Source organism: Equus quagga, chromosome 19 (assembly GCF_021613505.1).
Source record: "Equus quagga isolate Etosha38 chromosome 19, UCLA_HA_Equagga_1.0, whole genome shotgun sequence".
In the NCBI taxonomy this organism is placed as follows: domain Eukaryota; kingdom Metazoa; phylum Chordata; class Mammalia; order Perissodactyla; family Equidae; genus Equus; species Equus quagga.
The window spans coordinates 26,517,209-26,534,803 of record NC_060285.1 but is presented as its reverse complement, the minus strand read 5'-3'; the positions used below and the strand labels follow the sequence as shown (position 1 = coordinate 26,534,803).

General features: G+C 40.0%; 2 protein-coding genes across 4 annotated transcripts in view; one reads left to right on the top strand and one right to left on the bottom strand.

Moving 5' to 3' along the window:
- PLXNC1 (plexin C1) overlaps window positions 1-12,952 on the top strand; it is a 141,794-nt gene extending 128,842 nt beyond the window's left edge. For both annotated transcript variants that reach the window (XM_046646768.1, XM_046646767.1), the window contains exons 24-31: window positions 229-283; window positions 2,728-2,759; window positions 2,857-2,964; window positions 4,187-4,350; window positions 6,217-6,364; window positions 9,070-9,210; window positions 9,304-9,378; window positions 10,502-12,952. In XM_046646768.1, the coding sequence (XP_046502724.1) occupies window positions 229-283; window positions 2,728-2,759; window positions 2,857-2,964; window positions 4,187-4,350; window positions 6,217-6,364; window positions 9,070-9,210; window positions 9,304-9,378; window positions 10,502-10,606 (828 nt within the window). In that variant the 3' untranslated portion in view covers window positions 10,607-12,952. The remainder of the gene's footprint in view (window positions 1-228; window positions 284-2,727; window positions 2,760-2,856; window positions 2,965-4,186; window positions 4,351-6,216; window positions 6,365-9,069; window positions 9,211-9,303; window positions 9,379-10,501) is intronic.
- A 1,445-nt stretch (window positions 12,953-14,397) lies between these two features.
- CEP83 (centrosomal protein 83) overlaps window positions 14,398-17,595 on the bottom strand; it is a 106,877-nt gene continuing 103,679 nt past the window's right edge. For both annotated transcript variants that reach the window (XM_046646775.1, XM_046646776.1), the window contains 3 exons: window positions 17,480-17,583; window positions 15,563-15,752; window positions 14,398-14,572 (listed from right to left, as the gene is read on the bottom strand). In XM_046646775.1, the coding sequence (XP_046502731.1) occupies window positions 14,468-14,572; window positions 15,563-15,752; window positions 17,480-17,583 (399 nt within the window). In that variant the 3' untranslated portion in view covers window positions 14,398-14,467. The remainder of the gene's footprint in view (window positions 14,573-15,562; window positions 15,753-17,479; window positions 17,584-17,595) is intronic.

Here is a 17,595-nt window from a genome sequence, read left to right as displayed (position 1 = left end):
TGTCTCCTTCACTTGACCGTGAGCTCCTTGAGGGCAGAGACAGTGTCTTGCTCATCCTTAGCGCCCCAGCCTCCACCCAGCACACTGCCCAGAACATAGAAATTCTTGATAAATATTTGATTTAATAAGTGAGAGAATGTAAGATCCATCCAGCCATCTAATTCCTGGATGAAGTTGAGAAATACATTAAATTTTGAAAACTCATATATTTTTTATCTTTGCTTTCAGATATCAAATGGCTCCACTATAAAAGTCTTTAAGAGGATAGCAAATTTTACTTCAGGTAACCAATATAATATTGTTAACCTTTTGTTCTCACCCAGCTTTATAAAGTGTCGCTTTTTGCCTCTCAGATATATTGTCAAAAAGATGAGATTGAGTTGTTGCTATGTAATTCTCAGAAAGTGGAGAAAAGCCATCTCGATCTGTTTCTGGTCCTGAGAATGTGAGCCCGGCAAGGAGGACAGGAAACAGTAAACGGTGTTTGGCCTGGACTGCCGAGCTACTGAGGAAGTTGCTGCCTCTGAACAGCCCTAAGCTCAGGGCAGAGTTTCTCCAACTTCTCAGTAGGATGGGGCCTAACAGAGGAGATGTGCTGGCAAACTGAGAGGGAAGCTTGCAGATAATCACACAGCCCCGCAAGCCTGAACAAATAAGATAATCCACTTCGAAAGCCCAAATCTCCTAGCGAGAGCACTTACAGAATACCCAGAAAGTGGGGAGAGACAAACTAAAGGGGGAGCTTTTATGGGAAAGTCAACAGGCTGGTCTTTAAACTCTCTTCTACCTCGCTGATAGCCTCGGGGCAGGAAAACACTGTGCCGGCGCCTTGAGAAAGTCCCTAGACCCCTTCCAGATTTGTCTCCAGAGACATTATACCCTGGCCATGACGATCAGTTCTCAGCCCTCGGAAAGGTTCTGGGCCTCACCAGCAGGTCCTTGCCATACACACGGCTGGAGGTGGGGCTTCCAGATTCCTGAATTAGTACTAAGAGCAGCCTGGTGGGTCCCAGCGCCTGGTCACTGCAAACGGGGAAGGCAGGGCTCCCCAGTCAATAGCATAGTTTGGTAGCTTGTAGGACATCCCTTTGGGGACCACCCACCATCCATCGTTACATCAGGCTATATTGAGAGAAGCCATCTTGCAGAGGGTGGCAGTCATTCTGGCATAAGGGGATTGGGGTCCTTGTGTTGTAAAAAGCGGAAGAGCTGTGTATTTTAGGCTTCAATGGTTGGGCCTTTTGCAGAGCTTATTCTTTGGGGATCTTGCATCTGGATCTCTTCATGGGACCTCCAGGCACTCAACGCCTCTGCTTCCTCTCCGTCCAGTCCAGCTGAGAGCCGTCATTTTGATCACTCCCCTCCAAACCCCCTACCCCTCTGTCCTTTCATCACCCTCTCTGTCAAAATCCCAACCCTGGATGAACCCAACTCCTAGCGTTTCTTGTACCTACACTCAGGCGGCCACAGGAGAAAAGGCACACAACAGCACAGCTGGAGTCATTATAAATTGATAGTGCCCAACTTCACCAGGTCTCAGTGCAACCTACTCCCACTGCGTCTCTCTAGACAACTCACTCTGTGTTCTCCATACTGCTACCTTCTCTCCTTAAAGCTCTGACCCGCACAGCTCTCGTATCAGTGGATGACTCCACCCTGTATTTCACAGAGAAGACAGAAATCAGAGCTCCCTCAACATCCAGCACCAAACCTACCACCCTACCTGCGTCCGCCTATTTCCTCCTCCTTGCTTCCCCTGACATTCCAGGACTGTCCTTCCTCCCATCCAAGGCCGGTCCCTCACCTGTGCTTTGGATCCTGCCATCCTTTCCAACCTTCTGAGCATTCTTACATGGCCAGTCATCTCTTCTCTCACTTGTACTTTCTATGTCTCTGCATCTACTGTATTTTTTCCATTAGCCTTTCAAGATGTTCTAGTCTCTCATCTTCAAAACAAAACCCCTAGTGCTTTAACCCCTCTTTTCCCTCCATTTACCACTCCCTTCACCGCCACATTTCTTCCAAGACTGTCCTCACTTGGTGCCACTCTCACTGTTCTGTGAGCTCCACCTCATTGACCTCCTTTCAGATCTAGAAGGAGTCACGTTCCTTCCCATCATAGGGCCTTTACACCCGTGCCCCTTCCTCCATTTGGCTGGCTCGCTCTATCCATTCATTTAGGTTCAGCTCCAACATCCCTTCCTCGGAGAAGCCTCCCACACTAGCTCGGTCCTTCATTAGAGTTTCTTAGCATATAATTCTTCTTCACAGTCCTTATCACCATTGTAATTAATTAATTGTGTAATTAGTAGTATGAAGTCTCTCATTGGCTAGGATGTAAGTTCCATTAGGGCGGGATCTAGGGCTGTCTTACTGCGTTCGCCTCATAGCCCCTAGCACAGAGTGGCTGCTCCAGGTACCCTTGTTAAATGAATGGGACTTGCACCACTCCTACCCCGTCCTCAGCAAGTGATCGCTCAGCCTCTGTTTTAACACTTCCAGCGACAGCGAAGCTGCTTCCCACTCCAGTCCCTGACCCATCCGTCTTCACACTGCTCTTAAGATCTTAAGACGCAGCAGGGGAAAGAAAAGGTAGCTGTGAAGAGCTCAAGCAGAAGAGCTCAAGTAACCTCTTCTGTTTATAGCACAAATGGGGCATTTTATGAGCAGGCCAATTAGCCCGTGGTTGTTTTTCTAATGTTTTCTCTCCCTTTCTCTGGCGTTCAGAAGTGGAATACTCGGAAGACCACTGCCATTTGGTGAGTTCAGACTTTCTTGTGCTTGCTGCTGTGAATTGGATGCCTTCTGTAGCACGAAGAGTCTCCTTGGGTAACGCTTCTGCTGACTTCCCTTTAGATTTTACCAGATTCAGAAGCCTTCCAAGATGTGCAAGGAAAGAGACATCGAGGGAAGCACAAGTTCAAAGTAAAAGAAATGTATTTGACAAAACTGCTGTCGACCAAGGTACATTTACTGTTCTGGGAGCGTTTTTATGGCTACCTAGGGGGTGTATGATGTGTTTAACTTAATTTCCACTGAAGTGTGAAAATGTTACAAATCCCTTGTGCCTTCTAGCAAAGCAAAATGAAAAGTTTAAATTGTACACACTTCCTACCCCCTCCTCCTCCTTCTTCTTTCTTTTTTCTTTTTTTAATAAACTGCAAAGATAACAGCACTTTATAAATTTCTACTGTAGCATCTTCAATCAGGCATTTAATATTGTTCCCAGTCCCTTTACCCACCATTTCACTATTGTTATTTTTTTAGGTTGACAGCATAATTATTCCTTTTTGTTTATTTGTTATAGATGAGCAATAAAACTCCCTCTTTGAATTATAAATAAAATGAAGGAGGGGGTCAGTGACTATAAACCCAGTAACTCTGATTTTTTTTTTTTCATTTTAAAATTAAGACTTCTGTTCACATATAGAAGTGTCAGATGTGAAAGCCAGTGGAATAGCAAATCGGGAGCAGATTTTTATTTTATGTGGCTTTTAGCGGGATTAACAGAAGTCTGTGGTGATCTTTTTTTCCCTGAAATTACTAGCAATATAAATGCTATTATCTGCACCTGGCCCTAGTCTCCTGCTGGGCCTGCCGCTTCAGATTATGGCAGAAGGTCTGCTTAGAGCTGAGTAGATTTGTCTAGCGGGTAGGGGCCACCAGAGCCTCTTGATTTTCTCATCTGTCCCACAGAACTCTGCCTATTTGGTTTTTGTAAAACACTCAAATTCTTTGGAAAGTACACAACAAAACCCTATGATGGAAATATGAGCAACGGGAAAAATTCTGGGAACTGAGCAACGTCACTTGAGTTTTTCCAGGCTGAACATAACTAATAAAAGCTAAACACCCGTGGCTTTTTGGTTTATGTAGACGGCCCTACAACTGACCTTTCAACTGCTAGAGGTATCTAGGATGTCCTGTCTGTTGACTAAACAATGTTGGTACCAGCAAGAAGCGTATGAACCAATCTAAACCTGAGCGTGGGTTTCCAGGACCGTCGCCCCATCCAGTGAGGGTCGGCCTCGGTGACAATTTTACGTAGTCTCTCTTCGGCTTGTTTTTCCTCTGTTTTGCACAGCACATCATTTTCTCTGAACTGGGAGTTCATTTTTCATCGTGTTTTCAAAGCCGCTGCCCTGTTTTCTTTAATCTCCCAAGTCTGATGTTCTCTGCCTTTCAGGTGGCGATTCACTCTGTGCTTGAGAAACTTTTTAGAAGCATCTGGAGTTTACCCAACAGCAGAGCCCCATTTGCTATAAAATACTTTTTTGACTTTTTGGATGCCCAGGCTGAAAACAAAAAAATCACAGATCCTGATGTTGTACATATTTGGAAAACAAACAGGTGGGAGCAAACAGTAGGTGATTACTGTTTTCAAGAATCTGGGACAGCATCTTACCTAAAAAGGGGGCAGGGAGAGTTACAGAACGATCCATTTATCCCTATATCCTATATCTTGGCTTGGTAAGCTATTACGTCAAAGCAGTTTCTTGCTCTGTTACTATTTTTAAACAATAAACGAAACCATTCCTATGCCGAGAATCCTGTTCTTTAGGATAAAATAAACAAACTCTAATATCCTTAATGCATGAAAAAGACTTTGTGTGGAATGTTAAAACAAGCTTAGCTTGACCAGCAAAAGATGAGAAATTAATATTTTGTATTTTTTTCATGTAATTTTATGAAAGACTCTTATTTGTCCCTCAGAGAATTAACCACTTTGCAGTTTCTAAGCTGTCTACATTGTGATTCTGTATAGAAATGTCTGCCTTTAGCTGATCAAATGTAGTACTCAGAGACCATGAGAATTAGTCAAAGGATTGTGTTTTGTTGCATTTTTTAACATTTTACTTTAAGCTGTGGCAAGGCATCCACATTTATTCTACGTTTCTCCTCAGTAAAGAGACATAGCTCATTACCTCTGTTGGAAATACTTTGTGCACGAGCTGAGTAAGAGTCAGAGTTAACATGTAATAGAACTGTCAGTGCAAGCTCAAGCTCTCCCAAGCATTGAGGGTGTTAGCCAGGCCGATTAAATAAATATTAAAAGCTGAAGTTCCAGAGCTCTAGGTCTGATCTCCTCCCACTTAATCCAGGTCTCTCCCAACTCTCTACTCCGGCTCACTCCCCTCCTGTGTTCTAGCCTCTTATTCCCAGGTCCTGCCACTCCCACACCACACCAAGCTTGGGTGCTGCAGGTACCATTTCACTGTGAAGATTGTGGCATCTGAGCATGGGTAGTGAAGAAGGAGATAATGGAAGGACTTTAAATGATTCCCAAGTTCATATTCAAATATTTATTTGAGTACCTACTATGTGCCAAGCACTATTAGGAGCTGGAGATATAGCAATGAACTATACACAAAGCTTGCATTCTAATGGAGACAGACAAGAAATAAAATAGGTGGATTTCAGTATATTAGAAGGTGATTAGTGCAGTGGACAAAGTAGGAAAGGAGGATAGAGAGTGGCAGGACAGGGTGGTCAGAGAGGCCTCATGGAGATGACATTTGAGCCAGGTCTTAAAAGAGGTGAGGGCATTATCCACAAGGCTGTGGCGGGCAAGACAGTTTGAGGAAGATGGACACAAAAGCAAAAGGTCCCAAGGCGCAGGCTTGCCTGGTGTGCATGAGGAACAGCGAGGAGGCCAATGGGGTTGGAAGGAACATGGTGAACAGAAGTAGATGAGAGTCCAGGCCCAGGTCATGCAGAGGTTTCATTCGGAGGGGACGGAGAGCCACAGAGGGCTTTGAGCAGAGGAGAGACAGGGTCTGTTTCTGTGTTACGAGGACTGCTGGTAGCTGTGGAAGAATGAACTGTCAGGAGCTGGGGCGTAATAATCCAGGTGAGAGATGATGGTGACTGAAGTGTAGCACTTAGAGGGGTGAGAAGTCAGGTTCTGGAGATCTGATGAGATGTTCTCGTTGGTAACTGTAGTCAAATATAGTCTAGAACTATCTGGAGAAAATTCTTGCCAATGGCTAATTTCGGGCTTATCCTGCGCTGATCGTCCCTTTCAGCAGCTCTGTCAGTTTAACCCCTCTTGTTCTCTGAGGGATGCTGCCATCTGTTGCTTGGTATGTTTGGCAAAGCAGACTTGCATACTTCAATAACAAGGACAAAAACACCCGTTTACAAACTGTGATAAACAGAGCATCCGCCTCATATGAACGGCTGCATTTGAAAAGAGATTTCTCTCTCTTGGAACAGCCTTCCCCTTCGCTTCTGGGTAAACATCCTGAAGAACCCTCAGTTTGTCTTTGACATTAAGAAGACACCACACATAGACGGTTGTTTATCAGTGATTGCCCAGGCATTCATGGATGCATTTTCTCTCACGGAGCAGCAACTCGGGAAGGTAAGGCCCAGCTTTAGTATTTCTGGTATGTCCTCCTGAGTCTGAAAGAAACCACTCTTTCTTTCTTGTCAACATTCAAATAATAAACAATTGGTCTACACCACACGAGCTGAAAAGAAACAGTGATGGTCACTGAAAAGTGGCTTTTCTTTAAAATCTGTCTCATTTATTTCTATTTTTAATCTAGTTTTTTTTTTTTTAAATGAAAACCAAAATAGTAGACTATTATCCCTACCTACTGCAGAACTCTGCCTGTGGAAACTTACCACAAAGTATAAATTTTCTTTGTTTCCTACAAAAACATTCTGTGGACACTAATAAATTACAAACCCGAAGTATGAAACTACTGAAATTTGCCTAAATTAATTCCATCTGAATATACCTAAAAGAGTCTATTTGAATATAGCAAATTGCTTTTAGGGAAGAAAATCTTGCCTGAGATTTCTAACACCACCAGTTTGTCAGTTTATAATCAAAACACCAATATTGTTTTTCCTATGGTTTTCTTTGCTGAGCAAAAGCCCTAAGAAAGCAAAGAAAGGTAAAAATACAGAGCAAACTCTGAAAGAGATGTTTTGGTCTTATTCAAGCACTCCAAAGTATATTAAACTGAGCAGTAGCTGTGCCTCATGGATTTCAGAAAATCTTTTAATGCTGAGCAGTGGCTCTTTGCAGAAGGATCTTAAGCGTGCCTGGAATGAAGGGTGATTGATGCTTGAGAGGTGCCTCAGACTCCCAGGCCAAACCTGAGCTCCCTTTCACCACCGTTTCTGCAAAAGCAAACCTGTTTTCACTTTTGCCTTCCTAGCATTGCCTAGTCTCTCAAGGCAGAATCCTTGGCATTATCCTCCACTCCTTCTTCCTCCCTTCCCCGAGCCTCTACCCCCAGTTGGTTACTACTCACTTCTTTCTCCAAAATGTCTCTGTCCCTTTCTCCTCATTCCTCTGTGCTATCCCTGCATGCCCTCTCCATGGGAATAACTGCTTCCTTGCTGGTGTCCTTGGCCCTGCCGTCCATCTCACCCCCCCCAACTTTTCCTTTTCACGTCTCAGGTTATCTTTCTGAAACATAAATCTGATCTTGTCAATCTCCTGCTTAAAAATTGTAAATACTTCCCATTGCCTACCAGATAAAATCTTCACAGTGCCACATGGCCCTTCCTGATTGGCCTTCAATTCTCTTTTTCTGGCCTCATCATTTTCTTGCATACTCCATAGACCTTCAATGCTACACTTTTACTTTTCCCCAACTTACTGTGAACTTGTTTTCATATCCCTGTGCTCATCCCACACCTGTCTCAAAACCCTCTGTGTAGTAAAACCCTACTTACTCATTCATTCAACACACGTGATTTCCTCATGTGTACCAGAAACTGCAGGAGACTCAGATCAGTCTAAATATACCTACTCTGCGAACTTCCCCTGATGTATTACCCACGCACTTTCTTCATTTGACCAATAAAGTTCTTCTTAGCACGCAACACACTGAAAGACACTTAAATGCTTATTTATTCATAGTAAAAAATGGCCATTTAGTGATTACTTACTATGTCCTTAGTATATTTCAGTTAATCCTCATGAGAACCACATAAGGGAGTTATTATTACCCTCATTTTATAGATGAGGAAATTGATGTTCTGAGAGGTAACAAGTCTTGCTTAAGATCACTCGAAGTTACTGTGACCCCCTTTTCTTTACTCTACACCCTGCTACTAGTTACTGGTATCATAGTATAAGCACTGTGTAGTTGTCTTCCCAACTAGACTGTGAGCTTCTTAAGGCGGTGCTGGTCTTCTTCACCTTTTTACACTCAGTGCCTGCTCACAGTGCAGTGCTTGGCCAAATAAATCTTTATTGAATGAATGATCACCTGATCTGTGGGTTCTACTTAAACTTGACAAATGAAAAAATCTCAGTAATATTTCAGTCTAGGCATCCTTCACAATGATGCATCAAGTCATTGATTCAGCCATTGATATGGCCATTCAAGCCACTGATACATTTAAAAATGTACTGGGACCCTATCATTAACTCACCTATCTTCCCTGAGTAGAATTTTTTTTAATTTTAAGAAAAATCATGACTTTTTAAGTGAAGATGTTATATATATATATCACTGTTATAATTACATAAAAACTTTCAAACTGCCAGGGAACTTTTGCAAAATCAGACATCAGTACTAATGACCTTGCACTTCTTGAGGACGCTAGAAGATCTTCACATACAATCTAATAAAATAAAAAGGACAAGCAAAAAGATCTGCCACTGCCACTTACCACTTTCACTGTTATATAAATGGCTCAATCAGACCTACAATCAAGTCTTTTATAAATGCCAAAATTCACTGGTGGGTGAGGATGAGAGCAAATGTTTTAATTCAGGCTTTTACAACCATTAGTAATGAACTATGATTGAAATAAGTTCCATTGTTACAGTAACTCAAAATCATGCAAAAATAATAATTTTAGTTCTTTTATGAGAGAAAGGCAGAATATATTAGCATTTAATCTGCCTGAAAATAACAGTGACTCACCAGAACTATCTAGACAGCAGTCAGTCATTCAGTCAACATTTATGAAGCCCTACTGCACGAAGCAGGCTTGTTAACAGGAGGTAATAACAGTGGTGGAGATTCAGCTGCATTGGTATTGTTATAAATTCCGCATGGTTTTTTTACTCTTTTGGCGGTGATTGCTTTTTTTCAGGAAGCACCAACTAATAAACTCCTTTATGCCAAGGATATCCCAACCTACAAAGACGAAGTAAAATCTTATTACAGAGCAATCAGGGAATTGCCTCCATTGTCATCTTCAGAAATGGAAGAATTCTTAACTCAGGAATCTAAGGTATGGTTAGAAAGTAGAAATAAGATTTGGTTACTCCTTTTTTTAAAAAAAAAAGTCATTTCAGAATTTCTCAACAAGCCTTCTTTCTTTAAGAAACATGAAAATGAATTTAATGAAGAAGTGGCCTTGACAGAAATCTACAAATACATCGTAAAATATTTTGATGAGGTAAGATTTTAAATAACATTTTTAAAAATTGATCTGAATCAGTCACCAGGATTTGGTTATAAAGCATTCTGTAGGTCTCAGGACAGCTCTGGCATCCCAAATAGCCAGCAAAGGAGGCCAGGAAGCCTGTCTGAGATGGGGGATCCTGGCCCAAGCCAGACCCTGCACGTGGCTGCCCCTCTTAGTTTTATCGTGCTGCCCAGCTTTGGACCAGCCTGAATTTACATTGAGTTAATGGGGCCTACAGCCACAGTGACTCAAGTTAACTTTGATGAGTAAGTAGTGGTCCTATTAAATGGGGCCAGCTTATGCTTGATTGTAATCTGCTAAAATGAAAGCTAAGCTTGTTAAATTGCCTAGATTCTGTATTCAATAGTTATATGAAAGTATGACATTTCTAACTTAAGCAACTATTTCAATAAACCATTCTCCTTTATGATTAATTCTCCTTAATCTGGATGTTTTTCTTTGGGAATTCACACAGACACAGTCATCAGATGCGCTGTTTCCAAATATATGTTAATTCCCCCTTCCCTGATTCCCCCCACTCAGTCATGCTGGCACAGGCTATCCATGTCAATGGTGAGAATAGCTCACCAATTCCATTTGCTACTTGAAGATCAAGTGAAGCGCTAAGGTAGGGTAGAGGCAATGAGTTCCTTAAACATGATAAGCATCCCTCTTTCCAGGGGTCAGGGGTTAGAAGGGAAGCACTGGGGAGGGGAGAGGAGGGAGGGGAAGGGAAATACTTATCTCTGACCAGGATGCCCCTGCCTGCTGCATTTAAGAAGAAATACTTGCCTGCATGTTGGCTGCCCAGGAATGCTTGCTGTGCTTGGAATGGCTGTGACATAATGCATTAAACAGGGCCTTGGAAGTCTGGCCCCATATTTGTAAGCAAATAGTTGGTATTTCTTGCGAGCTTCTATTTTAAGCCAAAGTGTTGTTGATCCTGTGATAATGACTTAGCAAAACAACTTGCAAAGTGAGTATGTAAATGATCGAAGAAAATGTTGGCATCTGTTTCATACAGATTTTACCACTCACGGCATCAGGAATGCAAAAATCAGAATTGTAATGCTAAAACCACAATATCTAAAATAACTGTTCTAATTGTCAACAGATTCTAAATAAACTAGAAAGAGAACGAGGGCTGGAAGAAGCTCAGAAACAACTCTTGCATGTAAAAGTCTTATTTGATGAAAAGAAGAAATGCAAGTGGATGTGAGCACTCTGGGCCCTGGCTTAATCTGGCAAAGTTCTTCAGACGACTTGGGAGCAAAATGGCTGCTTGAGCTACTCTGTCGTTGATTTTTTAAGTTTGCACATAGGTTCCACTTGGAGCACTGTCTTTTTAAGAGACCAAGGCACATGCACAGCTTTTAGAAAGCATACCAACCATTGTGCCTGTGTGTCTACTGTGGGAACCCTTCTGTAAATAGAGTTGAAGTGGTTGTTGCAAACAGCCTCCTTGTTTACAGAGAATACAGGGCCAGTAAGCAAGTGTCAGTATTGTAACTACAGTCTCCACTTAAGCACAAATTATAAGTGGTTTTGTTTGAAAACTACAGCTATGTAGCACTTGTGACTACACTGCACCTCTGCAGAAAAGGGACACTGCCAATCATCAAAACAAAATGTGAAATGAGTCATTTGGAAACAAGGTGGGGGTGTAGGGCAACCTCGAGGATTTGCAGCATTGAAACTTTCCCCAGTAGTTCTTGGAAAAGCTGACCGCAAAATTTGGTAGTGTGTACACTTAGCATTTGTGAGTGTGTGTGTGTGTGTGTTTAAACCAAAAACTAACAGTGTTGCAACATTGTTGAAAGGGCTGGTGTTTTTCAGTGGTTACCAACTGCACTCCATCGAACTCACCTCCATTTCACTAAGGAGCTCTAAAGCAAGGAGAGTGAGTAGGCTTTATTTAAATGCGACAGCATTTTACCCAGATACTTCGTCCTAATGTATGTTCCTTTTTTCATACTAAATGTATTTGATAGTGGACATGTTGGCTATTGTTAAAAAAAATAAATTAGTTTATTTCTGTCTAAAAACTTTGATCAGAACCGTGTGTGGAGGACTAACTCATTCCCCTATTCCTACATTTCTATACTAGTGTCTCCTTGCTTTAGATTTCTGGTGAACCTGTGGTTATAAATACTTGTGTGTGATTAAAAACAAAAAAACGATACATTTTACATTTCATGAAATTGCTGTTCACACTGGAGTATTATATATGAATATATATATTTGAGGCCCAAGGCCTGAAAAATTAGTATACAACTTGGTATCTTAGTCTTACTATGTACTTTTTGAAAGTATTCCTCACAAGAGAAAGAAAAATACCCATTTTATTCATGCCTTTCTTTTTAAAGAATTCCCTATCCAGTTATACTGTAGTCTTTTTATTGATTTTTTATTCCTGAATTTTTGCTGCTCATGACCAATTTTAATACCACTGTGTTTTCCTTCTATTAAATGAGAAGTAAAAAGTGTAATTGGCAACTCTCAAACTTTCCTTGTGGCACCTTTTACCCTTGGTGCTTCAAATCCAAGACTGAGGAAAGTAAGTTTTCCAAGTAGCAAATTCAACACTGATCACACATTCCTTAAACTCATTTACCAACACTGTATGGGAGATCAGGATTTAAACGTGCATTTGTCTTAAATAAATGCAAGTCTTTTTGCTCCTCAACATCTGGTGAAGAATGAGAGGTGATACCTCAACAAACTGATCACAGAAAATACGCAGTTAGTGCCCTGATAGGCACCGTCCCAAATCCCATCACTTCTGACCATTGTCTGTCCAATGGACACACCTCAAAAATACTACCAAATAGGTTACTTATTTAAGTATAAAGGTGAGAGGTCTGGTCCCCCCATCTAAGGCTGCTACGGTCTTGACATGAAGGCGTTCGTAAGAGAACAGTAGGAGGAGAGTTGAGAGCCAAGGGTAGGAGAGTTGCCCAAAAGACTCCCCCTTCTTTAAGAGGGTACAGAAATGCTATGAAAACTCAAAGGATCAGCTACAGCTTTATGTAAGTCTTTAGTAAATGCTACATGAGGGCGTCCCTGTCCAGCTCTCGGGCACCTGAGTCCTGTGTGGAGACTTGCCTCCTCTTCCAGGGACTGTGCTGCTGGGAACTTTGGGCAAGTCACTTACCTCTGTGCCTCAATTTCTGTATAATATTTCTAACCTACCTCACTGAGGTGGTGTGGAGATTCACTAATGTATGTAGCGTGTTTGTCAATCCTCCAGTGAAAAGCACTGTCTAGATCACATTTTGGATCACATTAGCCAAACACAGTAAATGGCCAAATGAGATGTGTGCTGAAGACAATCAGTCACTGGGTCTATGGTAAACAGCAACCAGAGAAACAAATGGCAAACAATTTCTATTTTCAAGTTTCTTTGCATATTTTTTTGGTGCAGAACAATTCATTTATAAACTTTTTTTTCTAACACTAGTGTCTACAGCAGCATTTAAAAATTAATTCTGTTACCTTTTCTGTATTAGGGATTTAAAGTCTATTTCTTACTGTATACCTGATTGAAGCTGTTCTTGGAGATGAATGTTTTAAATGTCTATATCCAAAAATAAACATTTTGATGTAAATGTGGACTGTCTTTTTTTTTCCTTCAAATCTTCTAGTTATAATAGATTTTTTATTCTAAGCGGCTCTGTGGAAATTATTTTTCAGGAACAAGGTGTCACCATATACTCTATAAATAACCATCTATATTACATAGTAAGTAAATCTAGTTTCTTCTAAATGATGCTAAGGGCCGCTCAGTTACATTCCTGGCCTCCTCTATCAACTCGGCCTTTCGACCATGAAGACTTCTGGATAAAACCCTCCACTTGGTTTAGTGGACCTGAGCTTTGCCTTGTTGATGTGAAGTTATTTCCAGCAGAATTCCTTTAAAAGATGTTACATAAAAAAGCAAATGATGGCATACTTAGGGATGCACAGAAATAAAACATTTATAATAATTTGGTTAGATCCAAAACCATGGGAGGCAAAGTTAAATACCAACAGTATTTCTAAAGGGACCCCACTGGGTTCAAGTTTTAGAATGAATGGCCCTTGTTTTATACAGCCACAGGATTTAATTATTTGTATTTCATTTTCTATTAATTCTAACTCAACAAAGCCAAAATCAGTGAGATCTTCTACACTATGAAATACACACTGCACAGCTGAAATAAACACAAGACAATATAGTTAGATAGAAAAATATTTATTAAGCTCTTTAATAAATTACGTGCACACAGCTTTTAGAAAAGGTAGTGTTTTGCAATGAACATATATTTAGACATCTAATTTTTTATGCTGATTTTTAAACTGTCATCTTTTTTAAAGAAGTAGAGGTTTATAACTCTTGTATATAAACCAGAAAATGTCTACTGATCCTATTACTGCTGAGCATAACAAAGAAAAGGAAGAGGGAATTCAATATGAGCATATTTCAGGCAAAATGCCAAAAAAAATTCAACACGGGGCCAGCCCCATGGCTGAGTGGTTAAGTTCAGGCACTCCATTTCAGTGGCCAAGGTTTCTCGGGTTCAGATCCTGGGCGTGGACCCAGCACTGCTCATCAAGCTATGCTGAGGTGGCGTCCCACCTAGCAGAGCCAGAAGGACCTACAACTAGAATATACAACTATGTACTGGGGGGCTTTGGGGAGAAGGAAAAAAAAAGATGATTGGCAATAGATGTTAGCTCAGGTGCCAATCTTTAAAAAAACACAAAAGGAAATTCAACAAAGTAAAATTAATAAAATAAATTTAAAACTTGATTCTCTAATTAGTTCCTTTTATTTACTTTTTTTTTTTTTCACCTTCTCAAAGGGTTGTCAAATATTTTAAACATCTCTGCAGCTGTTTTAATGTTTCACTTGTCATTAGTATAATCCTAAAATCCTGACACTGCTGCAATACAGCATGTAGCTGCGACCTTTTCTTGAGGCACATTCCAGTGTTTTGGCAACCAGTAATAAAGTATCTAAATACCACATATGTTAAAACTTCAAGCTTTATTGAGTGACTGATTTCACCCCTTTTGATCTGCCTTTTCTTCGAGAACATTATTCCCCAGGAGATCCAAGTTCCTCTAGTTGTTTTCTTTGTGTTGTTTCTAGTTCTTCTAGTCTTTTGCGAAGTAGAGAGAGTTCCCTTTGATGCTGTTCCTCCTTAAAAGCACAGAAAAGAAAAAGAAAAGAACAGACAAAGCACAGCAAGAGAGACTGTTAAAAAAAACTGGTGGAAAAATAACTATTAGGCAGCAGCCTCAGTGCCTCTTTTATTCAGGCCTGCAACATCTGGCAAGGAAAGAATGGCCATTTTAGTAGTCTAAGAACACGGCCGCGTGGGCTAGACTACCAACTAGTCCTTGCTTCTCTCCTGCCTCAGGCTCTAGTCTTAAGCAAAACCCAGAGTCTGTTCTCTTAGGTGTAAAATTCACCAGGGAGTGAAACAGAAAATACTAATGGAGAGCCCAGGTGTACTCACGCAGCAACTTTCTAACAAGAGTGGAGTTTAATAGCAGTTTATTATAAACAAGGCACTTTGGCTGAGATTCAATTCAATGACTAAAATCTTTGGTGCTTACAACATTATAAATGCAATTATTTATTAATAGTTCATCTTCCAAAAAATCATCCAATCAATTTGATTCCTTCAATATCTCAGGGACCTGATACAGTAGAATGAGCCCAGGTTTTGGAATCACATAGATTTAGGTTTGAAACTCAACGCTTGTCACTTATTAGCGATGACATTAAGCAAGTCACTCACTTCCCTGACTTAGTTTCCTCATCTGTAAATTGGAAATAATACTTTCCCTCAAGGCATTTTTCATTAGGATTAAATAAAATATTGTACAGAAAATGCATAGTGCAGTGTATTAATTAGTAAATGCTTGCAGTAGTTGGTATCATATGGGTGAGCTACAGACTCTAGGTTACTCAGACTCATCAATCAAGTTTCTTCTTTTTGATTGCCCAATGGAAAATTTCACCTGTGGCACTATCACTAAAGGATAGAATGGACTCAAATCCACTTTGCTTCTTAGCAAGGTTCTCCAGCAAAGAAAAATTTGAGTTTTTAACTCTGTATTTAAACAGGTAATAACTTATAGAAATGTTTGCCTAACATTTTTTCCCTAAAACAAATGCTCATACCTGCATATGAGGAGGAAAGGATAGCTCCATGCCTGGAACCATGGTTGATGACTGAAAGCTAACAGGATTGATGGATGCTGTTGGAGGTATGTTAGGAACCAAAATTAAACTTCGAAATTCATTATGTCTTCTCTGTATATCCTTTAGTCTTTTTTGAAGCCTTGTATAATCTTCAAATGGAACACTTTGCCTTAAAAAGAAAAAAGTGTTTCTGTTCTTTAATACAGTTATACTCTATTGAAGAACAGTATGATCCACAGACTAATTTTAAATTGGATGTGAAGGATTTCTAAATAATATTTACCTGTATATAATATTTACATAAAATTCTATTTATCTAGAAAGATAGAAACATCACATGACAGCTTAATCATATGTATTAATGTTAGCACTGCAGGCTATCAACTTGTTTTAAAATTTTATTTGCCAATTAATCAAAGATTAAAAATCTTTTGATATTTTTAGTTTCATTTTTACTCCCCCAACCCATGAATCCTAGAACTAAAAGGAGACTCCTTAAACCAAAAAGGTGTCTTATTTTACAGAAGGAATCAAATAGAAATAAAGACAATATTACATTGAATCTTATGAAGTTGCCATTTCTGTAAGTGAAATATGGTCTAATATAGGGAATTTCATACTGTTCATTCTAAGTTTTAAAAATGTAGCTAAGGACAAAGGTAAAGCTACCCAACTTTAGGGAAAAATGACATGGATAAAACTAACTTTTCAGGCCTTCGCAGATCACCATCTTTTTGGACATGAATTTCCTGACCATCAATCAAATATAGTTTCAAACCCACTAAAAGTTCTAGGTGATCTGCCATAACTGCCCAATCCTGTGAAATGATAATATTTGAAAATTAATCGTTATGGAAGAGGTATTAAGTTGAATTTTGTTTTAGAATGAATTTTGTGGCTTCTCACTTTGGAACAGAGTATCATAAAGTTGGCATTAATTCCACAGTCTAGAAACCTCTTGGGTGTTCTAAAAAAAACAACTGTTCACATTTTTGGTAATAATTATACCCAAGAAGACCAGTACACATTATAAAACACCACTGCTTGATATTACAGGCAATTTCCATTACACAAAAGTCTGATACTGTCTAAATGCTGGAGGCTACCACTAATTAGCTAAATTTGAAAGTTTTTTTATTAACTTGAATCAAATGGGTCATACAATGCCACTACCATTACCTTAATATGGTAAATCTTCTCTGCTCAAAAATGCTAATGATGCAGATTATTAGCTGTGCTTGGATGTAAATGAAAAACCAGAAGCTACAGACCAATATTTTTCCACACCAAGAAATTAAAAACGGATCTTTGGGGCCAGCCTGGTGGCACAGCGGTTAAGTTTGTACATTCTGCTTCAGCAGCCCAGAATTCGCTGGTTAGATCCAAGGTGCAGACCTACACATCGCTTGACAAACCATGCTGTGGCAGGCGTCCCACATATAAAGTAGAGGAAAATGGGCATGGATGTTAGCTCAGGGCCAGTCTTCCTCAGCAAAAGGAGGAAGATTGGCAGATGTTGGCTCAGGGCTAATCTTCCTCAAAAAACAAAAACACGCATCTGTGATTAAAAATTGTAGCCACTATTTTAGAACTATGCAGTCACTACAAGTGTCTTGTCTCAGCAGCAAGAACCCACATCACTGCTGGCTACCAAAGCCAGTGGCCTTTCCTGTCAGTCCCAACCATAACAAATGCCTGGCATGTGTTAGAGACCTTTTAGTTTGAAGAAACGTTCAGACAGAAAAAACATGACACTGAATTAGGAGTATAGTGAATAGTTTAGAATTCTTTTAAAAAATGTATATTTTAAAAGAAAACAAAGTGCATTATACTCAGAAACAACATTCTATAATATAAAAATAACCACATGGGCATGTATACGTACAAACACTTTACCTGTTTAACACTTGATTTTCTGTTTCCAATTCTTCTCTCTTTGCCTCCAAGATTTCTACTTTCTCCTGCAGTCTCTTCAATTTGTTTTCATGAAGAGATTTTCTCTAGAAAAAGAG